The sequence below is a fragment of the Fistularia commersonii genome, chromosome 23 (genome assembly GCF_037954325.1).
Source record: "Fistularia commersonii isolate RoL2024-O1a breed Wild chromosome 23, RoL_Fcom_v1.0, whole genome shotgun sequence".
NCBI classification, from domain to species: Eukaryota; Metazoa; Chordata; class Actinopteri; order Syngnathiformes; family Fistulariidae; genus Fistularia; species Fistularia commersonii.
In genome coordinates, this window is record NC_141306.1 from 3,552,383 (window position 1) to 3,578,172 (window position 25,790).

General features: G+C 44.8%; 1 protein-coding gene across 1 annotated transcript; it reads right to left on the minus strand.

Annotated features, from left to right (window-relative positions):
- Positions 1 to 180: 180 nt before the first annotated feature.
- Positions 181 to 25,478, minus strand: chd1 (chromodomain helicase DNA binding protein 1). The gene is made up of 36 exons (XM_086170683.1): positions 25,134 to 25,478; positions 23,548 to 23,635; positions 21,694 to 21,901; positions 20,306 to 20,425; positions 19,989 to 20,185; positions 19,624 to 19,898; positions 19,235 to 19,460; positions 18,655 to 18,755; positions 18,376 to 18,554; positions 18,014 to 18,138; positions 17,086 to 17,302; positions 16,480 to 16,569; positions 16,145 to 16,335; positions 15,745 to 15,933; positions 15,461 to 15,623; positions 13,578 to 13,730; positions 13,401 to 13,472; positions 13,165 to 13,314; positions 12,606 to 12,754; positions 12,353 to 12,449; positions 12,026 to 12,121; positions 11,761 to 11,937; positions 11,497 to 11,657; positions 11,379 to 11,420; positions 11,055 to 11,188; positions 10,347 to 10,485; positions 9,392 to 9,542; positions 5,945 to 6,067; positions 5,702 to 5,845; positions 5,336 to 5,614; positions 5,124 to 5,255; positions 4,284 to 4,462; positions 4,098 to 4,197; positions 3,964 to 4,015; positions 3,635 to 3,881; positions 181 to 1,942 (listed from the first exon to the last, which is right to left on the minus strand). Exons 2-36 carry the CDS (start codon positions 23,598 to 23,600, stop codon positions 1,657 to 1,659), a joined length of 5,397 nt encoding a protein of 1,798 aa, XP_086026809.1. The 5' UTR covers positions 23,601 to 23,635; positions 25,134 to 25,478; the 3' UTR covers positions 181 to 1,656.
- Positions 25,479 to 25,790: the final 312 nt, after the last annotated feature.

Sequence of the window (25,790 nt, forward strand, 5' to 3'; positions counted from 1 at the left end):
GACCTGTGGTTTGATAACAAAAAAAATATGAATTCTTGTCGAGTGAAAAGTAAGAGGAGCGATTAAAAATCACTCGATTTAAGACTCAATCTGGGTCAAATTTACCCTTAAAAAAACAAACATCAACAACTTTGGGTGGACTTTAGTGGAGATGATGACGAAGAAGGCGAGACGTCGTCGAAGAGAGCCGATCCCAGTGGATACAGTGATTGATTTTAATGGCTTCATAAACAACTATATAAAAACAGATCATAAAAATCCATGCACTTTCAGTGTAAATTCACTTTGAAATATAGAGGAAATGTATGTACAACAGAGTGAACCTTAACAGTGACTTCATTCAGTTGGGTTGGTTCACCACAAATATACTTGGCTGCATAGAACATTGACATTATTATTGCCTACGTAGAAAATAAAATAGACAGGAAAAAAAAAAGGATTTGTAAAAAAAAAAAAAATAATAATAATAATAAAAATAATAAAGTCTAGCCGGTGCTTCTAAATTTTAGGTCTGTGATTTCAAAAGTCACTTCCCTCTCGCTTCGCTCGGCTCGAGAAGAATTTAAACACTAGTGAAGAAAAAGAGAAACTTTCCCTTTACCAAAAAAGTTACATTCTGAAAGCATCGTGAAAGAAGTATTTTTACAGAATGACAAAAAGCCTGAGTTGATGGGGGGGAAAGGGGGGGGAGAAGTCGAGTCATAATAAATCCAAAAAAGCCTGAGGAAAAAAGATCACTGTTGCTTTTCTTTTTTTTTTTTTTTTTTTTTTTAGTTATTTTACAAAAAAAATGTACATCTTTACTGAAAGGAGAGGGAAGGGAGGGGACATACACAAAAAAAAAGGAGCGGAAGGAAAAAAGAAGCGGGTTATTATTATTATTATTTTTTTTTTTTACAGCTAACATGTTAAATAATTCACGCCTCGTGTGAAGAAATGAGAAATGCTGTAAATGAGGTACTTCAGGTGGGGGGGGCCTGAGCCTGGCGCCTTTATATATATCAACCTGTGACAAGTGACTTAACACTTAAATAAGGTAGATCATCACATTGAGGATGAGAGGGATAGAAAAAAGAGATGGAGACGGACACAGACAACAGTCAAACGTAGGATCCAGTGTCGTGAGTCGGTGGGAGGATGAGGCAGCACTCAGGGTTCATCGTGTCCGTTTCCAGAGTTAAAATTTTCTTTTTATAAAAATAACAAAATGGAAAAAAAACAAACAAAAAAAAAAAAACAAAAAAAACCTTGTGCTGCATGCTCTGGAGCCAACACAACACTGCAGCTTTAAACCTCTTAAATACAAAAATATGCTTTGACTTTTTTTTTGAATTTCTATTTTGTTTGTTTGTTGTTTTTTTTTTGTGTGTGTGTGTGTTTTTTTTTTTTTTTTTTTTTTTTCATTTTTTATTTAAATCTGCTGCCTGGTTGGAGGCCCTCCCCGGGGGCGAGCGTCTCCCAGGTTCCCGAGGTGAGGAGACGACGGAGCTGACTGGCGGCACGGTGCTTCCTTCAGTCCACAGTCCCTGTAAGGCATCTGCTGTGTGTGTGTGTGTGTGTGTGTGTGTGTGTGTGTGTGTGTGTGTGTGTGTGTGTGTGTGTGTGGGAGGAGAGGGAGTCCACGGCTGCTGCTGCTCGCAGGCCGCGCAGCTCCTGTTATGTCTTGCGGCTGCTCCAGATCTGTTCCGGCGTGCTCTTGTGGTCTGAGGAATAGTCAAAGGGCGAGCGGTGTCCCAGGGGCGAGCGCGAGTCGTACGGCGAGCGCTGGTCCCGCGGGGAGCGCGGCCCGCTGGCCGACGCCCGCTGCTCCGACTGCCAGTCCGAGTGGTAGCGGTAGGAGGAGCGGTGGTCCGAGTGGGAATGATCCTTCAAGTCCAGTCGGTGGTCTCGGCCGGAGCGGAAGTCCTCCAGCTTCCTGTGCTTGCTGTCGCCGCTGTAGTATCTGCACACACACACAAAAAAAAGCGTTAAACCGAGCGGATGCGGTCAGCTCTTGCTCGACACGTCACTGGATGTGAAATCCGTCTGTTGCAGACTCACCGAATCCAAACTTTTTAGTTTGTTTTTTTTTTAAATGGCAGATTTTTGGCTATACCATGGGTTTTTGAGGCAGAAATGTATTTTAATATCTATACACTGGAATCCCTTTCCGGTCATTTTGCGACGAAGCGTCTATTTTCCTTTCCAATTTCTCATTTTGAGCAGAAAGATATGGAAATACAAAGGACGCTCTTAGTTTGGTTAGGTTTAGAAATGGATACTGATGTTGGTGGGAGACGTGACGCTCTCGGGTTTGTTGAAAACGGTCAAAAAAGGGCTTCTAAGGCATGGGTTTGCTGAAGGGAAATCCTCCATCGTTCAGGCTGTGGACGCATCGGGATGAGAACGTGTTCCTGTATCTCCTGCACAAAGCATTCGTCCAGCATCTCGCTTGTCCATTCCACATTGTGGTTGGGTCAAATTTTGTGACTATTTCAAATTTATTGCAACCCCTAGTTGGATGTCCAAACGTCCAGCATCTTCTGAGGCAGGGGTGGCAAACTCAAATTAACAGCGGGCCAAAATTCAAAACGAGGATAAAGTCACGGGCCAACATTAATATTTATTGAAAAAAAAATTCTGCCTCCAGATATAACAATGAACCTTTTCATTTGGACCCAAACTGAATATGGAACAAGCAAAGCTTTATTCTATACAACATATTACTTAATATCGCACACGTGCGAAATCAAAATTCAATTTGATCAATGGCATTCATTTCTTGAATAACAATTTAAAAAAACTTGTATGCCTCTTTATTTGCAGCCTTCTGAATTAAATTTCAACAATAACCTTTTCTCCACAGGCTAACAATAAATGTAAAAATAAAATAACGATGATAAATCAATTAACTAATAATCATATCCTTCAAGCCCGTGTCTTGGAGTAGCAAGATAAAGTGCGTAAAGAAATGGGTGATTATAGCTCAGTTTGCTCCACACCGATCTCCTCTGCCTTTCTCCAAGACCTTAAAACACTTGATAGCCTTGACTTTGACACTTTATATTTTATTGTATTTCTTATTCTCCCTCCTTCCTACTATTATCCATTATTGTTATGTTTTGCTTGAAACTCTGGCACAACAATTTCCTTCGGGATGAATAAAGTTGTTCTTATCTTATCTTAGCCATTTTTCAGAGTGCTAGCACAGTGCTAGTATTAGCATAAGGTCGCTATGACAACTGTCAACAGAGGAGCGAGGCTTTTACGGGCGCTGTTGCGGTTGTCGCGCCAACACAACAGAAGAGCGCTCTGGGATTTGTAGTATTAGCGGTACATGCGCTGTAGGGCACGCTCTTACAGTTATTTGGAATTTGGTTATTTGGGCCAGAGTTTGACACCTATGTTTTAAGGTATCTGGCGGTGAGAATTAGGGAAGAAGACGTGAGAAAAAGTGAATTTCTCTACATGGAAGGGCGACGTTTCGCTGCGGCATGTCGCTTTTCATTTACTGTGGCTGGTTCTGGAAGGTAACGCCGCGATAAACCGGCGACTACTGTACACAGGACCGTCCTGAAGCGCAGACTTTCAGAAAAACGCGTCGGGATCGATGCGGAAGGCGACCCCGGGGGTCCGGCTGGCGCTCCCTCCTCACCTGTCCAGCCTGTCTCGGTCCCTGCTGTCCGGTCTGTAGTGGTCTCTGTGGTCTTTGCCGTTGCTGAGGGACGTGTAGGGCCTCTTCCTGGATTCGCCGCCGCCGGTCTTGCGGTGCGACTCGGAGCCGTGGCGCTCCTTGCTGCCGCCGCTCTCGTGGTACCGCGCCGAGGGCGGGTGTCGGTCGGAGCTGTAGCTGTCCCTGCTGCTGTCGTCCTGCTGGGAGTTGTCCTTCAGCCGCTCGACGTCTGGTCGGAGAAAGGAAAACCGTGAGCGCGGCGGCGGCGGCGGCCCGGCTGTTACCGGACGACGGCGGGAGGGCGCCCGTACCTGCGTGCTTGTATCCGTAAGTGTTTGCGTTTCTAGTGTTCTGCTCCATCGCCTGCAACGAAAAAAAGCCCGTCAAGTCGCCGCCCGTCTGCGGCCGCGCGGCGCGACGGCGTCGGGCGCCGAGCTTGACCAACCTGCGCGTTCTCCTGCCTCTTCTTGATGGCGTGCTTGTAAAGTTTATGTAGTTTCCTGGCGTCGAACTCGGTGAATTTCGACACAAATATCCACAGGTTTCTGTAGGACACAACGGAGGAAATGACACCTGCCGGTCCCTCCGGCGGGGACCGCTAGCGCTTCGGGAATCTGCAAGCGACACTCACTTTCTCCACTGCTTGATCTGGTCGGGGTTGGAATACTCCTTCAGACACTCGGTGATGTGGTCCCCGATCTTGATGAGGCACTGCCTGGTGTGCTCCAGCTGCTCCCGCTCCGAGAGCCCCTTCTCGGGTCGGTCCAGCTGCTTCAGAGCCGCTTTCACCGGCCGCATCCTCTCTTTACACTGGAAGCCACATGAACAGACTCAGTGGAATTCGCTCCACGCCGAAAAAACAAAACAAAACAAAACAAAAAAAAAAAACAACGCATTGTTATGATTAGCGAAAGAAATGTCCGTGGAAACAGATACGCCATGACGGGGAGTCCTCGGTTTGTGACGTCCTCGACCGCGGCTACATCGCCATCCCCCGTGAATTTATTAAGTCTTATTCCATCAGTGGTGTTTGTGACATTGAAACACGTTTCACGCGGGAACGAGTTGGCAAACGGAGGAATATGATCATCCAGCTTCTCCAGACTCACCTGCCACGATGTTCTTCTGCAGGTTTCGGTAACTTTACCGATGCGCGAGTGGGCGTGGGTGACGCGGGTGCTTGTGTAAAATCCTGCTTAGTGAAAATCGGGTTACGTCGCGCCTTCAGAAAGAAAAATTAACGCAACGTCCGAGTGTGAGTGGCTGCGCGGGAGAGGACTGGCTTTTGACTTTTAATGCAAAACCACAGAATTAATGGAAAGAGTGCGATTGTGCAGCATTATTGGAAATCGTTTGTCTTTTCCACAAAGCCCGGGGTTGTTACTGCCCTTGACGGGGGAAACGCCGCGGCGACGGGAGTTGACCGAAAACGTTTCGACGGCCACCGTCATGGCGGATGGGCGGGACGTACCACGCTGAAGGTTTTCTGGTCCAGCTCCTCCGACTCTTCGGATATCGGTACGTTCTCGCCGCTTGCGGTGATATGGACGGGAACATCCATGGCTTTCTTTAGCCGCTCTCGTACCTCGGGTTTTACTTCGTTCTGACGTAAACAAGGCGGCGGACGAGGTTCAGAACTTTGTGGATGCGGAGACGTTACGCTGAGAAGACGGGATACGTCACCTTTTCCTCGATCTCCTCTTGTTTATGTGCCGCCTCCAGAGGTTTGGGCTCTTTCTTCTCTTTGACCTCCTTCGTGTCTTTATTATCCCAAGTGTCATCCCTCTCCTTCTTGCATTCTTTCTTGAGCTCTTTCTCTCTGAACTCCCTTTCCCCCGATGAAGAAACCTCGTCCTGCTCGGCCTCGTCTTCCTCCTCGTCCTCCTCGTCTTCGTCCTCCCTCTCGCCCTTCGCCCGGTCCGATCTGGCCCTCCTGCTCGGGGCTTTCGTCGGCGTCTCCTCCTGAAACAGCGTTCCACGTCCGTTCATCTCGCTCGTCCGGCGACGCGATGAGACAAAAAAAAAAAAAGACAAAAAGCTGGAACTTACCTTTTCGTCGTCCACCTCGTCCTCGTCGTCGGTCCTTTTGTCGGACTGGGGATCTGAAGACGGGCTCTTTATCATCTCGTCCATCTTGGCTGGCTTTAGGGTTTTGCTCTTTTTACTTCTTGGTTTTCTCTTTCGTGAATTGACCTGCGTATAAACGCGGCGGTTATTTCCCCGTCTCCAGTTTGTAAATGAATAGCCACTTATCTGTCGATCTAGAAGGGAGGCCCCGTAGGTCGGACTCACTATTCCCGCCTGTTTCTGGGCTTCTTTCTTTGCCAGGTCCTTGCTGAGTAGCTTGATGAGGTAGTCTGCTCGGGTCTGGAGCTGTTTGGCCTGTGGCTTCTTGTCTGGGTCGTCTGGTAGGAGCTGATAAAAAAATAGAGGGCACGGTAAACATGGAGTTGTTTGAGGAGAAAGTGACGCAAAGTCTATTTCAGCTGCTCCATCTGCCTCCGTCTAACCCCCTGATCTCCTCTCTGGTCTTCCTCTAGGCCTCCTGCCTGGCACTTCCAACCTCAGCATCCTTCTTCTTTACATTGTCCAAGCCATCCCTGTCTGACTTCACTTCGATGACGCAAAGCGGCCTGAGAAAACGTAAACATATTCCTACCAGCTGAGCTGAGACCGCAGACGGGGCAAAATAGTGGCCCCGTCATGGGTTGAGCAGCGGAATCATACAAAAAGGGGACCACTAAGGTGAACAAAGCAGAAGATCTACAAAAACGGGGACGAATTTTACAAGCCTCAGCTGTCTCGTAAATATGAGATGGACACAGTGCTGAGAGGGATGTTTAGCAAGTTAAAATTACAATTACCAACACAACTGTACATTGAGGGGAGGAACGAGACAAAGATTTGTAATCAAGGCAGAAATAAATGTAGGAATATATAAAGATGACTGAAAGCGCTCCCTTTCTGTAACATGACAGGTTACAAACTGTATTCAGTCAAAAAGTTACAGAAAAAAGACGCTCTTGGGTGAGGGTTCACCTCAGAATCATTTGAAAATGAAAACAAACAAACAAAAAAACCAACATCCATCTTCCCCTGCTTATCCGGAGTCGGACTGCAGTGGCCACCGAGGCGTTCCCAGGCCGGCCTGGAAACATAGTCTCTCCAGCGTGTTCTAGGTCTTCCCTGTGGTCTCCTCCCAGATGGACACGCCTGGATACCTCCCCCGAGAGGCGTCCGGGAGGCAGATGCCCGAGCCACCTCACCTGATTCCTCTTTATGCGGAAGAGCAGCTCCACCCGGATGACCGAACTTGTCACCTTAACTCTAAGGGAGAGTCCGGCCACCCTGCGGAGGAAACTCATTACGCCCGCTTGTACCCACGATCCCGTTCTTTTGGTCGCTAACCACAGCTTGTGACCATAGGTGAGGGTGGCAATGTAGATCGACCAGTAAATTGAGAGCTTGGCCTTGTGGCTCAGCTTCCTCTTCATCACGACAGGCCGCATTGCTGCAGAACGTGCATTGATCTGCCTGTCGATCTCCCAGGAACCCTTTCCTCACTCGTGAACGAGATCCTGAGATACTTGAACTCCTCCACTTGGGGCAGGACCTCTTGCGCACTCCACCAGTTTCCGGTTGAGCACCATGGTCTCGAATTTGGAGGTGCTGATCCTCATCCGGGGTGTTTGGCACTCGGCTGCAAACCGTTCCAGTGAGAGCCGGAGAACACGGCCTGATGAGGCCAACAGAACCACATCATCTGCAAAACAGCAGAGACTCGATCCTGCAGCCACCAAAACCAGATCCTTGAAATTCTGTCCATAAAAGTTATGAACAGAATGGGTGACAAACAGCAGCCCTGGCAGAGTCCAACTCTCACCGGAAACCATTCCGACTTACAACCGGCAATGCGGACCAAGCTCCGACACCGATCATACGGGGACCGGACAGCCCGTATGAAAGGGTTCGGTACCCCAGACTCCCGGAGCATCCCCAAACACATGCGGACTGGTTTGGCGAACTCCTATGCCCCCCTCGAGGACACTGCCGAGGGTATAGAGCTGGTCCACTGTTCCAGGACCAGGACAAAAACCAGACTCCTCCTCCTGGATCCGAGTTTCAACGACCTAGCGGACCCTCTTCTTCAGCACAGCTAAATAGACCTTCAGGGAGTGTGATCCCCCTGTAGTTGGAGCAAACCCTGCAAGCCCCCTTTTTACAGAAAGGCCCGATAGGACTCCTTCTTCAGTTTGACGGCATCCCTCACAGCTGGAGTCCACCAGTGGGTTCAAGGGTTGCCGCCCCGTTAGGTGCTGACCGCCTTACCGCTGCAGCTCCAATCTTCTGCCACGACAATGGAAACACGGAACACGGCTCATTCGTAGTCAATGTTCCCCCCGCCTCCCTCGGGACGTGGTTGTAGTTCTTCCGCCCCTCTCTTCACCCGAGTGTCCAGGTCATGCGGCGGCAAGTCCGACAAAACGACCACAAAGTCGATCAAAGAACTGTGGCCTAAGGGGTTGTTGGTGCCAAGTGCACATATGGACACCTTTAGGCCTGAACATGGTGTTCGTTATGGACAATCTGTGACGACAAGTCAGCTATCAAAACGCAGCTCGGGGGAGCCGTTTCTCCCAGTCAGGCCCTTCCAAGTCGCACTGTTGTTGCCTGTGTGAATGTTGAAGTCTCCCAGTAGAACCAGGGAGTCCCAGGTAGGATCGCTCTCTAGCAACCCCTCTAGGGACCCTAAGAAGGGTGGGTAAACTGAACTGTTGTTGAGTACAAAGCCACAAACAACAGTCAGAGCCCGTCCCCCCACCTGAAGGTGGAGGGAGGCTACCCCCTTGTCCACTCGTCCACCGGGTTGAACCGCAACTTCAGGCACCAAGACGGGGGGGATTCCATATGCCCACACCCGCCCAGCGTCTCTCCAGAATAAAAAGAGTCCAGCCCCTCTAGAGAGACCTGGTTCCAGACAACCACGCTGTGCGTCGAGGTGAGTCCGATTATATATCTAGTCAGAATCTCTCAGCCTTGCGCACCAGCTCGGGCTCCTTCCCCGCCAGAGAAGTGACATCTCATGTTCCAAGAGCCAGCTCCTGCAGCCAAGGATCAGATGGCCAAAGTCCCCCGTTCCGGCTCACCCTGCACCCGACCCCCCTGGCCCTTCCTGTGGGGGATAAACCCAAGGGAAGAGGGACCCATGACGTTCCTTCGGGCCGAGCCCCATGAGTGAATACGTGGCCACCAGAGCCCGGCCCCCCAGCCTGGCTCCAGGCCCGGCCCCGGTGACTCATGTCCGAGGGAAAACTGGGTCCAATGATTGTCTTCTTCATGAGGGTCTTCTGAGCCACACTTTGCCACACACACAAAAAAAAAAAACAACAGCAACCCATAATTGTTCTCTTGTCTGTAAAGCCCATCATTAATCCAACGGTTTATTTTGTGCCGAGTTTGTGGGTGGGTGAAGCCCGACTCCTCTCACACTCAGCAGAACTGCAATGTTCCCCTCCAGGAATCGTGACCTGTTTCTTCAAGATGCTCTGCAGAACAAATGCTGTTTTTTTTGTTTTGTTTTTAAATAGATCGCTTTCTGGTTGGGAAAATGTCATCGGGTTCAGTCAAAGATTTTCACAATTCAACAACTGACACAGAGTTGAATGGAACCGTTCAACAACACAAACGGTTCGGTGAAGAACACACACCTGGGCCAGAAATGCTCGGGCCTGAACTAACCTTGTGTGTGAGATTGAGGTCCGGGTCCATCTTGATCATCTCCCAGCTGCCGTAACCGTACTCGTAGATTCCTATGAGGAGGCTGGAGTCGTCCTCCTTCCCCCACTCTATGTCGAAGTGTGCCGCCTTCGAGTGGCAGGGAATCATGTACCTGTTCAGAAGCACGCGATTATAACATCTTACAATAGGATACGTTGGGTTCTGTCAAATGCATTGATGGGTCTCTATTTAACGGAAAAATTCCGAGATGGTCCATCTCATATCTGGTGTCAAAAGTAAACGGCACAGTGTCTCATCCTGAGGACAACACATTAAAATATAAATAAAAAGATGGACATGGATCTCATTTGAGGTTCATAACTATAGTATATCTGTGTGATTTGCCAATTCTGGGCCCCTTATGGAAGTGGTTATTCAAAAACTACAGATAGACTCATAGCTGTTCTGTCATTGGCAAGGTGATCCCATTCCATTTCTCGTTGAAAAAAAAAAAAAAAGGCAAATTAGATTTCGATTAAGACCTAAATACCTAAATGGCGACTTTTTTGGCGCCATAAAAAAAAAAAAAAAAAAAAAAAATAGAGGCCTGAGCAACGATGACACGGGTTTCTCATGTTAAACAACCAGAGCAAGAAAAGTAACCTCAGCTGGAATTACTTTGCCCGGAGCGGTAGGGAAAGCAATAAACCATGTTGCATTATTATAATGTATACTAGAGGAGAATTGCTTATATCAATAAAAACGTCAATGCTATAAATCACGTCTTGGCTTCATAAAGGCGTGTCAGGATGACGTAACACTTCCTGGAAGGAAACCAGTCCTTTCTAGTTATGCCACTGAGGGCAGAAGTGCTTCAACCAAAGTACTTCCTTACAGTTGGCGTGATTGTAAAGGGTGAACTCTGCAGAAGCATCCACGTGCACGCCATGTTTTTAGGGGTTTTGTCGGGCCTTACTTTTTCCTCTCTTCGGGGTCGGCTGGAATGGCCTTGTGAAGTGGGGCCAGCTCTTCCTCGTGAGAGATCACAAGCTTGGCGTTGACCTGGACGCCGGAGATCCTGAAGGTGGGACCTTTCACCTTACCTCTCCTGCCTCCTGGTTGTAAAAACAATCCTTTTACTCATGGAATGACAATGATAAACGCAGGAGAGTGAACATACAAAAAGGCATGTGGGGAGAAAATAAAAAAATAAAAAATAAAATTAACTAGACAAAACATAAAATGAGGAAATACTTTGTCCCTTTACATGAAGCGATTTAAATGAAATACGTGGCTCATGAACAAAGCAGCAGGGTGTATCTAAATTAAAGCCTTCTACTTGTTCTGATGTGTTTTGCCGTCTCATTGTGAACAAATAATATCGTCACCCTCTTAAAATAATCACCTAAGTCATTTTTTCAGATTTTTGAAGAAACACCAAAAACTGAACCATTTGACACTCTTGACATAGGCAAGTTCTACTAAAGGGGTAGAATGGCACAATCTGTTGAACTGAGGATGTAGGCAACTTTGCCAGAGGTGGTCAGCATCATGAGGAGATGATTTAGGCAAAAAAAAATTGTAAAAAAATGATTTAGGTGATTTGTTTAGGAGGGTGACAATATCGGGAGCAGGAGTCAAGTGACAAAGGCCAATTTGCTATCCTAGGTAAATGTTGGCTTACCCGAGGTCTTCTCTGGTCCACAGGGGTTCTCTCTCAATGTTCTCACACAACCGTTGTGAACTGTCTCTGCTAGCCTTTTCAGGTCGTGTTCGGATTTATCCACCAGCTCGGCATCGCGGGCAATAGCGTCCAACCTGGGGAGGACAATGGAGACGGGTCAGAGGCCGGCGACAAAACAAAAGTCTGATTTGGGATGAGCTGGAATCACCTCTCGCGGTGGGAAAACTCAGGTTATCCTGGCAGCGGAACCAGGAAGACATTACAACCGTTCGGAAAACTGCGGCCCCGAGCCGGATATTTATATTATAAACATATTTAACTTACCTCTCCAGGGGTCCGCCAAATTTTTTGTAACTTTTGACAAACCTGGAAGCAGAGACAAAGAGGTGAGAGGAGATTCAGCTCGGGCTGAGAGGTATAGTCTGCTCGCCGCTGTCGTCACCTCCGGATCTCGGCGTCGCTGAAGCCCTTGATATTTTCCCGCGGAATGGTTCGAGGCCGGCCCCGTTTCTTTGGCCGCTTTCGGTCCGAGTGAGAGTCGCTGTCGGAGCCGGAGTACCTCCTGCTCCTGCTCTGCCGGCCCTCGCCGGCATTAAAGCTTATCTGTCCAAAGAGATAGACAGGTTAGGGGGGAATTAACAACTCGATATAGTCGACACTTGACAAGCGCATATGTTCCAGTTCTGGTTTCTCTTGGCCGGAGTACCTGTTTGGCACAATTCCTCATGCGTGGAAGCATATAGATTTCCTCCAGCTCCTTCTGCCTCTCCTCCTCCTCCATCCTCCTCCTCTGTTCCTCAGGAATGATATCGTCCCAACTCCGCTGGCTACGCTCCGAGTCCATTTCGATTTCCTCTTCCTCCATCATAGAGAAGTTGGCCACCTGTGAGGGTCGGACCGACACGTCAATCGTACCAGTACACTCTAAAAATAAAGCGCCACGTGTGTCGTTGCACTTTCGATAGTTTTACCTTAAACTGAGAGAGCAGTTCCTCTCCCACTGTGGAGGGTCCAGGGTCATTCTCTCGAGTCTCTGCTCTTTTAAGGATCTCATCGATGTCCATTTCCTACAGTACAGGCAGGACACGGGGTCATGAACTACTCTAAGACTTTTCAAAATAAAAGGCTATGTTTCTTATAGTTCTAGAAAATATAGGCTATAGTTTGAAACACAACTGGTGCGTTTATAGTGAGAATACACACAATCATCTGATAGTAAACAAAAGATACTGCCTACCGTAACACATGCAAATAGAGAGGATATGCTCGATGTGAGCTAAAGGGTAGTGAGTGTCTACCTGAGGCTCTTGCTCTTCTCCTTCTGGCTCTTTGAAAAGCTCCTCAGCACCAAATTTAAGGATTGCAGACAACTCTTCTTTGTTAAATGGAGCAGAACTGCATCCAGGAAAAAGAAAACAATAACAGAAACAGGTAAGACAGCGACAAACGGTGTGTAAGATTTGGGATCTTTTTGGATTCGAAAACAAAAGCCTTGGCGGGCGAGGCGGATCATAGAAAGGGAGACATTTTCAGGAAGTGTGGGGAGCTTGCCTGGAGGGAGCAGAGCCAGTATGGAGGACGGTTTTCCCCGTCGTGTCCATCCGTTGAATCACAAGGTGGTCCAGCACCATCTTCTTCTTGGCCCTCTCAATGATGTCCTCCTCTACTGAACCCTTCGTCACCAGTCGGTAGATGTTTACCTGCCGGTCAAATAATACTGAGTCGATCGTGTGCGAAAGACATCCTACAGGTCAAACTCCTGTGTTTCTGCCACAGGTTTTCTGAAACCTTCAATAAATGAAAGCTGTAGCTTTCTATTTCTCGGTCAATATTGTCTTATCTAACCAAAATTCATGGCTGGAGAAGTGCTTCCGCTAAATGACCTCCATGGATGGATCTAATAACTTCAGGGTAAAGGGAACAAATGAAGATCTTGAGGATGAACATAATTTTTTGTATTGCAGTTCCTTTGTTGCATTAATGCTTCAGTCACAAATCCAATTATGGAATTATAACTGCATATTTATTAAGAATGATATGTGATAAAATGATTAACATTTAAAAAAAAAAACGCACAGGACCAGTTATGGTGGGATCTACTGTTGCTTACCTGTCTCTTCTGTCCGATCCTGTGGGCTCTGGCCTGGGCTTGCAGGTCGTTCTGGGGGTTCCAGTCGGAGTCAAAGATGACAACTGTGTCCGCCGAGGCCAGGTTGATACCCAGACCGCCGGCACGCGTCGATAGGAGGAAACAGAAATCCTAAGAACACAAAAGAGACGTTCCGGATGAGATTTCTGCCAATGACAAACAAGAACGCATCTTTGTGGCGAGAAGGTGGCGCTCACCTCTGAACCTTCGGCATTGAAATGATCCAAAGCCTGCTTCCTCATCTCCCCTTTGATGGAGCCGTCCAATCGCTACACACAGTTGCAAGAATTTTAGAGACGCTCGTGCTGAAACGTGCCGACGCCTTTTCTCATTTCGGTGTCGGCTGGGAAAACGTGTTGTAAAATGAGTGCTACCTGAAAAAGGAACTGTCGGCTCCTCAGGTACTCTGCCAGGATATCCAGCATCCGGACCATCTGGGAGAAGATCAGAACTCTGTGGCCTCGCTCTTTCAGACGCACCAGCAGCTTGTCCAGGAGAACAAGCTTCCCGCTGCTGCGAATCAGTTGCTATGAGAAGAAAAGAGAGGGTTAGCGCTGACGTAATTTTTGGATCTCTGAGCGCACCTGAATATGAGCTGCACCTGCTAAATTTGAGAACAAAACAAAAAACATTATTCATATATAGATTGCACTAGTCTATAAAGTGCGAGTGTCCATTTGTAACAAAACATCTACGCAGAAAGATTTTTTTAACTTTTAATTATATATGTACCGTAAATGCTTTTTTGCCCCCAACAGTGCCTGTAACACGTCTGTTTCAAATTTTTTTTTTTTTAATAAAGTCGTCTACCGTGAATAGTCATTAATCGCTACCATCATCTTTATCCTGCACTAAAACCACTACAGTCGTCTTCAGTGTCGGAAATAAACAACCACAGGATTCCTCTGTCACACACTTTGTCTCTCTTTCGTTTTTGCTCTAAACGTCGCTTGTATAAACCACACGCGTGTGTTCAGCGGTGTCTACGTGTATTTTCAATCAGTCTGATGTGACGAGGCCAAATATTTTGGCAGTATGAAGCTCTTAAAAATCCATAAATCAGCCGCATCACTGTTTAAGGCGCAGTGTTCAAAGTGTGTGGAAAACGTAGAGACTAATAGTCCGAAAATTACATTACATGTTCTAGTGAGATTTTCTGAATTCATTCACTAAGAACCTCTTAACAAATTTGCCACAAAAATAAGAAGTAAAAAAAAAGTCAGGGCTTTCAACACTACAATACCGGTTAAAAAAAACAACAACACATGCCCACTTGATACAACTTTATACTGAGAAAATGGGCAACGTAAACAATTCAGGCTCTGGGTTTTTAAATCTTAAATTAACCAATGTATCAAATAGGACTTAATATGTACTGCGTAGAAACAGCAGACCTCGTGGCAAACTCAGAAGTTCTTGATACATTTAGAAACCACATCATGGTGCTAGTTTGTTATGAATTTTCTGTAAAAACTAGAACGCAGGCCAGGATTAAGACAATGTTGACATCAGCTAAAATAGCGCAAGATGGCTCGGCTGCTCATCACAGGGTGGATCTGTATTTGAAATATTAACTTATCATTGCATGTAAGGTGAAAGTGAACTTAGGATAACCACTGAACTTTGATATATACGGTACAGTTTTTTTTGTGCTCTCAGAAGTACTGGCGAAGACATGTAAACGAGAAGAGAGCATGCAATAAAAATAGGAAATAATAAATGTGTGCGTATATAAAGTGTTTCATTAATTAAATCGCTTAAGTTTACCAAGCAGGTTTAATTTCTGGTGGTATTTACTTTAACTGTCAAAATATGTATTATTCAGCCCCATTGCAGGGCTTTGACACAGCATATGTACCTTTATATGGTTTCACACATTCCCAACATGTGAGTTTACCAAATCATCAAATTGTAAGGCGAGAGGTATGTTATTCCCATTACTGCTAAATTTGTGGTATTTTCTATTTTCCATTAGTTTATCCAAGTGTTCAATTTTAAATCAGCCAGGCCATATTTAGAATATCATCACTTAGCCAACTTTATTTGTTGTTGTTTTTTTTTTTTTTTTTTTTAATAAGAAACATGGCTGAAGACAATGTGCAATTGAAACCCTTAGCCAAAAAGACCAAAATATTTCCTTTTATATTTTTCTACAATAAAGATATGGTGAAATATCAAGACGCAGAAATGCCGGAAGGCTTTGTGTAAATTAAAAAACACTTTGGTGTCGCAAACCATGGCGACACGGCAAACCCACCTGTAAGGCTTCAGCTCTGTTGAGGAACTCATTGTCCTCCGGTGGTTTGATAAGGTAACAGTGGTTACAACACTTCTTCAGCTCCATCATGATGTTCAGGAAGCCTGACGTGCTGCCTTTAGAGCCTTTACTTAGAGCCTTGTAGTTCCTGGTCAGTATCCATCTGATCAGGAAAAAAAAAAAAAAAAAAAAACACAATTAGTATCCACCCCTCTAAATCACTGAACACAGACCTATCTGGAAAACGTCTGCGTGTCTGTTTAAAGACAACATCCTGCCCTTACTTGTAATACTGCTTCTGAATAGCACTCATTTCCACCCTGAGGATCTGTTCCACTTTTGCTGGGAGGGATTTCTCAACATCCTTCTTGACTCTGCGGAGAAGGAAGGGCTCCAGCTCTTTGTGCAGACTAGTGTAGCCGGAGTCTCTTCCTTTCCCGTGTTCCTCTTCAAACAGCTCCCATGAGTGAAATCTTCAACAAGACATAGAGCAGACGTCAGAGGAGGTGTGACTGTACCACTCGGGGACAAGGATGGATTTCAAGGTTTAGGGATTCTGACATTCTTTTTTTTTTTTTTTTGATTGAATTGACCAAATGTAGACGTGTCTTTTTCCGATTGTTTCATCTAAATGAGAAATTGAATCCATGACTTTTGTGACTAAATGGAACTAGAGCGGCTTACTTTTCGGGCATAATGAAGTGCAGCAGGGACCACAGCTCTTTCAGGGAGTTCTGCAGTGGCGTTCCTGTGATTAGAAGCCGGTGATTGGACTTGAACTCCATCATGGTCTTGTAGAGGAGGGAGTCGTCGTTCTTGAGCCGGTGAGCCTCATCCACGCCGATGAAGGCCCAGTTAACGCTACCCAAAAACGACTGCAGACACATTTGTCACAGGTTAACACGTTATGACACTACTCGGTTTCAGAGGTGAATCTTGCCAATTTGTATGAGGAGAACAGAGAGAAATGAATGACGCGTAATTTCAATTCATGAATTAGTGAGAGGCGGATGCTCAACCTTGTCTTTGAGGAGAATCTCATACGTTGTGAGGAGGATGTTGAATTTCAGTCTTTTGTTATGGACATGCATCCATTCATGTGTCCTAATCTGGAAAACACAGGTGTGGGGAAGAAAGAGAAATGAGACACCAGAGATGACAGAACTTCTTGCTTCTTGCCTCTATTATTATTATTATTATTATTTTTATTGTTATTATTATTCCTCCATCTGGCCTAAATATCAGGGATGTCCAGTGGGGCCGAAATAACCATTTTCAACACTGTATACTGTCATTTAAAATTACAGTATGACTGTTTATATGAAATTATTACATCTCTATAAAAAACTCGAGAAGCGCATAATTCATGTGAGAGCAGCGGCTGTACATTAAAATACCTTTTTCACAGATGCTTTGTGAATTTTCTTTTTTATGCTTATCAGAAAACCGTACTTAACGTTACTGACACTCGATCAGTGTAACAGTCATTGCAAGAACATTCTCACCTAGATATTACAAGTTTCTATAGTGATTAACAAGTGACATTTAAGATGCATATAAAAGCTTTCTTTCGAGGATGTAACGCCGCTGTTCAAACCGTTAGTGTTGCTAGTGTTTGAAAATACCATGTTCCTGCTGCTGATATCTCCCAGGTAGACCACAATGTTCATCTGAGGGGCCCAGAGCTGGATTTCTCTCTGCCATGAGGTCAGTGTCGAGAGAGGCACCACCAGCAGGAAGGGCCCGAATAGCTGGTGCTCATTAAACAGATAATTGAGGAAGCAGATGGTCTGGATGGTCTTCCCCAGACCCATCTCGTCAGCAAGGATGCAGCTGTTGCCCCTTTGAATGGAGACAGAGCAGGTGACGGGTGAAGTTCAGACTCTGGCACCTGATACACAGCTGTGTGTGCAGCTTGCAATTAACAACATTAAATACGACGACATTTGCTGCTCTCAAAGAAAAAAAACGCACAGTTTAAAATATAGAAGTACCGCTCTAAGGAGGCCATTACCCGCTGAAAAAGCCCGTGACGGCAACCCGTGTGAGGGAAGGGATTTCGGCCGATGGAATCTGTGCTTCCACATGCTAAGGCTTGTTATTCTCTGTGACTGGTGAGTTATTTCTAATTCCAACTCACGCTGTGGAAACTACAATAGGGTGATTAAAAACACTTACCAAATGGATATTAACAGGCAGCCCACTAATAGCGTCTCTGGGGATCTGTTCAACATTCCTTTACTGGAAATCAAATCTAATTCCACTATTGCTAACTAGTCCACATTTTTAAAAGGGAACAGGGAAATGCAAACTCGGGATCAGATATATTATCGTGCTGGTGCATCCAGATGAAGATTGTGTTTTACTGCCAACGGTAAGAGATGGTTTAACTGAGGCCTGGTGGGATGGACCATACGTGACCTGACAGAACTATTAGACACCTCTTAGCTGCCACTGTTATGCTGAGGAGGAAAGAAACCCCTATTTCTGTGATCATTTCACAGAGATGATGACGACGCACGGTAAAAAATGCAATGATGGCTGAAGGCTTACTTGCACCAGGAGTGAGCCATCCAGTTCAAACTGTCAAACTGGTAATCCCGTAGCTCTAGGCCATCACCGCCGATGTAATGTGGCTGCTTCTTCATCGCTGCAAACCTTGGCCTCTGTTTCAGCACCTGACGGAAAAGCGGGTAGCGAGAAACTCTGAGTTTGCACGATCTTTGACAAGAGGTTTGTTTACAAGTCATTGCCAGTGAAGGCAGCTGTGACATTATAAAAGTGACTATTTACAGTCACAGTACAATTGAGCTCACAATACTGGGCTGGAGCATTGTATTGCTCTGACAGACGAAACCTGGATGTTGACCGCAGTAGGTCTGCCATACACGAGCCACGGCCGCAGCACTGGTTACCTTGCAGTCTCTGGATGGAATGGATTTTGATTGGTTTCTGCTCATGTAGTCATCAATGCGTTTCTGGAATTTCTTGGCGATCAGAGCCCCGTCTTCCCAGCTGCACTCCGAGTACGGTAATCCCTGCCACTTGCACAGGTAGTCCGGGAAACCAGCCGCAGACTTCTGGTTTGAATGTCCTGGACCAGGACAGTTACGGACAGATTTAGTACAACTAACCAAGTGGCGCGAATAATTCATGGTAAACTCCTTCTAGACGAGGAACAAGAAAAGTCGAACCTATGATTCTCTCCACGAGCTGGTACTGAGAATGAAGGTTATCGATGAGTTCTTCCTGACAACTGAAATACTCGATATCCTCGGGTGAGGCCGACTTTAACCTGGGAAGAGACACACAATATGTTGGAACATAAACAATGACTCGCTTCATGTTTCGGTCCATAAGACAGCCATTTGTGTGACAAATTATAAAACAAGATTGATTTACACATTGCAAAGCCACCGCTAAATGATTTTCAGGGTTTTCAACCCACTGACACATCAGTGCCGCAGTTTTAGAAGATGGTATGAAAAATGTGAATCCTGTTGAGACATGACTGAGTCAGAAGGAAAGATTTGTTTTAAGTGGAAGAATATTGCATGTCGAAATGCAATTATCTTGTCATTTTTTTTTTTTTTTAAACGATAGGTGTCAAAATTTCAGAAGAATTTACTACTTTTAAGCCCAAATGCCACCCCGGCTTTAACTACTTTTGTGTCATCATATTCAAACTAATAGTCCCCGGGCAAGAAAAGAATGGAAGTTTGGCAAAACCGATCCAAATTTCAGTCAAATAAAATGGGAAACTATATTTCTCACCATTTCTTTTTCTCCTGGTCCTTCTTCTTAAAATTGTCCAGTTTCTTCATACCCTTGACGTTTTGTAACTTCAGCGTCTCCTCCGTTTCCCAGGTGTTGTGAATGTGCGCCCAGTTCTTCCACTTTATCAAATATTGGGTGTCTCCGGGCTCTTTGCTAGGATCGTAGTTGAAATTGGGGTCCCCGTCTGCCTCTACTGCATATACAGTGGTCACGCTTCCTGTTGCTGTAGAGACAAAAACAAGGAATCGTGTGAAACATCCACAAATCATGGTAAACATTAATGGGCGATAGAATTTTTTTTTTTTTTTGATACAGTCTCTATCCAAACGCCGATTCTCAAATGCAGGGAAAGTTTGAGAAATCAGAAATAGCACCCGATTGCTTACCTTTTTTCCTTCCTATCCTGCAGTCCATTACTCTCTCCAGTGTTTCAAACTCATCCTCCTCAGGCTGAGGTACGTCTTCCCCAAGAACTTCTACCAGGTCGTCCGAGTCCGTCTTCATTTCTTCATCCTCCTTGTAGCTGATGTTGACGGTGGCCTGTCGCCGCGGCCCGCTGGAGGCCGACTTCTTATAGTTCTCATCATCATCATCTGAGGAGGAACATTTTTTTGCTTTCTTCCTCTGGGTGCTGCTTTTCTTGCCGTTCCGAAAATTCATCCTGCGGTACGAGGGGAAAGGTTGACAGGTGGGTGGAGTTGAACCTTACGAACAGCCACCGCAACGTTCATGCGACATGAAACTAACTCACTTGGTTGGAGGCTTCCTGCTTTTGATTTTGTGACTTGGCTCATAGTCGGATGCTGTTTCATCACTGTTGTTTTCTGCTGATGAGTCTGATTCGGAGCCACTCCCAGATCCGGAACCGGATCCAGAGTCAGAAGAGCCGGAATTTCTCCTCCTTTTCGAGCTACTCGATGAGTCTGATTCATCGCTACTTGACGAGTCCTATAAAAATTGGAAAAAAAAACCCAATCACAGAGGCGATCTTGATGAACAATGCAGATGTCATGCTGCGATGGTGTCATTCATCTCCCGGCCTAATTTGATCATTTAAGAGAAACACACCTCATCAGAGCCACTATTTGAGGAGCTTTGTCTCTGCTGCTGCTGCTGCTGCTGTTGCTGCTGTTTCCTGAGCATAGCAGATCTTTGCACTGTGAGGATGCTTGGGTTCGACTTCCAGAACTGCAATCGGCAAACAGCCGAAAGTTAGGAATTATAGTGGATGGAATTATTATTTTAAAAACTTTTGATATATCGACAGGTGAAAAATAGATGTACTGTTTAGTGTATATTCAAGTGTAAATAAAAACAATGTTCTTTGTAACGGCATTAATTAAAGAGATGTGAACAGTCTAAAAGTCTTGCGGTCCGGCACTGGTCTGATTTTCAAGACCTGCTTCCAGCTAATTGTGACGCCATGCAACGAAATTCCACTCATGGACCCCCGTAAGGATCCAATAAATCCCGTAACCAAACTCAAGCAATCAAACACAGGAGCCAAAGCCAGACACACGACTGCGTATCAAGTACAAAACACGTGCAATGGAACCATAGAGCAATCACCTTACAGTGACAAAATGCACAATTGGCTCAAAACATGAGGAATTAAAGCATAATTTAAATTACTTTCCTAAGCAAGGTGTATTAACTTATGTTTCTGAGCCATTTTCACACATCGAATGAACATGGAATGTATCAAATAATAAAGCTTTTCAGAAAATGCACTCTAAAGAAATACTCAACTTTTTAGAACTCTGACAATCACATATATGAAACAAACACACATAAATACATTTTCAAAATATTCTAAAAACTGTATCAACATCAAAACGTCTTTTTTCTTAGTCTCTAACAGATGCATGTGGCAACTCGCTCGCAAAACTAAACTCGTTCTTATACCGCATCCAAGAACTAGCTATTCAAGAAAGTCGGTGCTGTCATCAGATTAGCATATGAAAACATATTTATACATTGTTGATGCTATAAACAAGTTTTTAATGTTTTCGAAGGAAGCCAATATCATGACTCTTGTGATATCGCAAGTTTGATTATTGAGTGGTGTGTCAATAAACAGTACCTTTATCTAACACTCAGTTTTATCTAACACTCAGTTTAGTCCAGCATATGTCTATTTTAATATCTAATTCCCGATCTCAATGTTCTTAATTTCACCCAGGATAATACCCTGGGAGAAAAAAAAAAAAAAAAATCAAATACCAGACTTTTTTTGATCCCACTGGTTACTCAACTAAATGAGGAACTCTGATTTGCGGGGGCCTGTCATAACATCCTCAATGATCAGGCCTCTTTTCATTTACTGTTCAAGGAAATGTGCAGATTGTTTTTTTTTTTACAGAAGAGAAGCACAATTTCTCAATACCAATCAATGATTGCCACGACACGTTCAGCTTGACGAAGAAATCAGGGAGACGTGGCTGTGATATAACTACCTCAGCTCCATCAATATTTGACTTATTTGGTGGTTCGATCTTCTCCTTGGATTTTTCTGTATCCGAATCTGACTGGCTGCCAGAGTCTGAGCCACTTCCTGAGTCACTGCTCCCTGACTGGCTACTGCTGCTGCTGGAGCTGGAGCTGGAACCTGAGCCGGATCCGGATGCTGAGTCCGATCCAGAACCGGATTCATCATCAGAATTACTGTCAGGTTAAAGAGAAATGAAAAGGGCATTAGTACTGAACACGAGTCACTGATCAACCAGACACTCGAGAACTGTTTACAGTTCACTTGTTAGCAAAAGAAAAGATAAATATCATTTGCCCGAACTAAAAGCTTAGAAAGTTAACGTCAGGGAGTTAAAAAAGATCCTGCCCATTACACAGTTCTCTATATTTTTTAGCATAAAACAACATACAATTCTTTCTTCTGTTTTTTTCAGTACACAATGGTTGGCTTAATTCAAATAATAATCTTCTTCTTTTCCTTTCGGCTAGTCCCTTCGGCGGTCGACACAGTGAATCAACCTCCTCCACCGAACTCTATTCTCTGTTGCAATTTAAAATAATAATTTGACAAACCTTGACAAAAACTCTGAAAATGGAGCACGTAGATATTGTTTGCATGACGGAAGGCCTTGTCCTAGAATATCACCTTTGTTATCGTCAGTTATTGATTTTGCTTTGACAATGGCCATAACAAGTTTTACTAAGGATCATCTTCATTTATATTTGTGCTCGAGGTGCATTTGTTTGTTCCAGGGACCTTCTCATTTGGTTTATGTCTCAAATGTGTGAGGAAGTTTTAATGCAAAACATCCATTAAGCAGACTGTAATGGCAGGCACATGAATAGCACCTTTATTATGATTCACCTGTCTGTGTCAGCTTCACAACCATTATGCCTATAAAAGAAGCAGCGTATTCTACCGCTATGTGTTTATGCAGAAGCTTATTAACTTCTGGCATAACCAGGGAACATTTATCAAAAAAAAAAAAAAAAAAAAAAAAGGCAGCCAGTAGTCTCTTTCAGATATAAACAACAGTAATGCTTTGAAAAATCAGGTAAAGTTATAGACTGGTTCTTCCCCTTTCATACGTAACATGCACACTGAGATTTTGTGTGTGTGTGTGTGTCTGTGTGTGTGTGTGTGGGTGGGGGTAGAGCAGCAGAGGGCAGGTCGTGACCCGAACACTGTGCTTTGGGGATCACTGTGTTTTGTTTTGTTTACAGCAACCAGGCCTGCAGTCGCTGAATGTCATTGATTATCCAATTAAATATTTTCTGGCTCACCGTAGGTGTCTCTTAAAGCAACAAATGTTTTATTTTTCACTCCAGATGGATGATAAATTCATCCCCACAGAAACACACTGTGAATCATCCTGCTGTGAGTTGATATGCAACACTGCAGACTTAGCACTCAGTAGGTGGCTGTTTTTAGACTTTTTAAAAGTCCAAGCTGACTTTCTGTGACATTTGCTCTTTCAGACAAACAGACTACCCGCTTAATACTGACAGTATAGGGTTTGCAATGTATTTTGAAAAGCAGCTAGGGAGTCCAAGGGCTTCATATCTCAGAGGAAGACAAGCTTACGTTTGAACATTTCTGAAAAGTACAAACTGCTGCAACAGGGAAAACCTATCAATAACATATAAAGAAATTATGAGGCTTTTTGGGGCATATCTGGCTTTGGTGATGTTGACAGGGGAGTTATGACAAATTGCTGTAAATTATTCTTTTTCATTTTGAAGTTACTCTTGTGGCGTAAACACTGTTCCTCAGGTCATAATAAGATTATCCATACAATTTCAACAATATCATAACTTAAAGTGAAGATTATCTCATTTACCTCGATTCTCCACTGCTGTTGCTCACGCTTTCATCTTCACTGCGTCCAGCCATGTCGAAGTCCAAAATAGAGACTTCCCCTGGTCGGCCTAGAATATTAGAATCAAGGTGGCCAAGCAGAATAGAAATTGTGCATCAGAGGCATTGTGAATATTCATTGACAAGTGAGATTATGTGTACCAATTAATATTCGAAATGAGTATTTCCGTTACGCTGAACAAAATATCACACTTCAGACACAAATCACCAGAATGTACAAGTACATCATTTTGTACATACAGGCATTCAATATAAATAACAGTACATAATACGGACATAATAGCTGAGTCAATAAATGTTTATTTTTCTCGAGTCGCTGACAATATCTTTATATATATTATCTAATATACGAGCTCAAATAAGCGTGGGGTGACAGTGATTGATTATTTGTCATCTGCCTGTTATTTTTAGCAATTCTTTCTTATCTTTACATCTCACTTCCACGCCCTGGAGTGTTGCATAGGTGACGATTAAAAATCAGAAAAACACAGAGCAAAGGATGGCTGTAGCTCAGTGCAGCATAACTGTATCTGTGCCCTCACCGCTGGGGCCTGTGAGGCCTGCGTAGCGGTAGAGACTTTTCACCCCGACGCAAACCTCCGGGGATGGTCTAAACAACGAGCAATCGCATTAAACTTAACAACCGCAAGCGCTTCCGTGGTCAAAACTCTCATATAAGTATCGGTGTCACCGAATTAGCGGACACTGATCCCCAATTAGCCAACAGTTTATCTTGTAGCTAGCCAGCCAGTGCCGGCTAACGCCACAGTCGCCTCTTGGCGGGGTAAGTTAGCAGTAATGTATGCAACACTGCCAACCCGCCAGCCTGTGGCTAATCTCAACAAACCAAAAGGAGAACAATATTCCGCATGATCCAGAATTGATGTGCTATCAACAGCAGCTTTGTTAGTTACCGCACCTACAGAATAACCGCCGTGTAACGTTTACAAGTGATGTTTTGGTAGCTCTTGTGCGTAATGCTGGTGTTATGACTTACTAGAATCGACAATTACAAGACCCGTGAAACAATAAAATCGACAGTTGGCGTCTGACTACGATGTATATACCTTATAGATTTGGGTCAAATAATTAAAGTGATAATACTGTATCGTTTAAGCCGACGAGAGCTCAAAAAACACGAGGAGCGGGGAGAACTAAACAAGCGTTTACAGAGGTTGTCAAGGAAAGTGGTGTTCGCTAACGTACTGAAACACGAGGCTAGCAGGAAGCTAACAAAATGAGAAAACTTTGCGCTAGCTCTTAGCCGGACTCAGCTGGTGTACTCACGTTCACGTCAGTACTCTGCGTTAACACTTAAGAGATTTATTGTGCAACGTAGAACACATCTAGTGGATCACGTCGAAGAGGCCAGGGCATTTCGTTATCTAAATCAAACCTACAAACACAAATTAGCTAACTTAACTTCATCCCCTTCCATCTTGTTTTCATTCGCCGCTCACTTCTCGCGGCTTTTAACACATCAACATGTAACTCAAATATTCATTTCTTAGCCAACAGGGGGATAAGTAGCATCCAGCAGTATTTTACCGGGTGTTATCCGTGAAACCCTGATGAAACAGTTGTCCGAGTCCGCCTTTGTAGTCCACAGGTCCTTTCTTTTTTATCAAATAGTTTGTGCGCTAGCAGCTACTGATAGCTAGCGTTAGCTAGCTAGCTAACTAGCTAGCTATCTCCCACTTAGGGAGAGCAGCACCGAACGAAACAGTTCAATAAAGCAGGGGGTAATGTCGGCTGTCCTCTCCCCGCCAAAGAAAGCAAGTCCCCGTTTCCCGCTGAGTCGTAAACAAATGTATTGTTCGTCGGTCAGTCGTGGCCGCAGAAAGCTGGCATATCAATCCAGGGTCTTCCGACAACCGGCCTCCGCCATGACGCCGTAGGGTTCACTACACCAGGAAACCCCGGACAGTGACGTAACGCCTGCGCTCCTCTCAGCCTTTGCAACAACAGTGAACATCTGGGAGCAGATTCTTCCAAACAACAGGAATTTAACATCTGTCCCGTCTATTTCATTTTTTACCTGCAAAATATTAGGCCTGTGTTTTGGTTTTTTTTTTGTTGGTTTTTTTGCGTGTGCGTTGCCGTGTTGTGCACTGCTTTGACAGGATCCATACCCTTCCAACCCCCCTACATATGAAAACAAAGTATTGCGGCAGCCTGTTATTGTTATTCAAATGAGACAAGGTC

Bases quoted from the DNA above. Each gene is read 5' to 3' on its own strand.
- chd1 (XM_086170683.1), bottom strand. From the start codon at position 23,600: ATGGCTGGACGCAGTGAAGATGAAAGCGTGAGCAACAGCAGTGGAGAA. The intron at 10,486-11,054 runs GTAAGCCAACAT...TTTTACAACCAG, and splicing joins TGGACCAGAGAAGACCTCGG to GAGGCAGGAGAGGTAAGGTG. The intron at 1,943-3,634 runs GTGAGGAGGGAG...GTGTGTGTGCAG, and splicing joins GACCGAGACAGGCTGGACAG to ATACTACAGCGGCGACAGCA.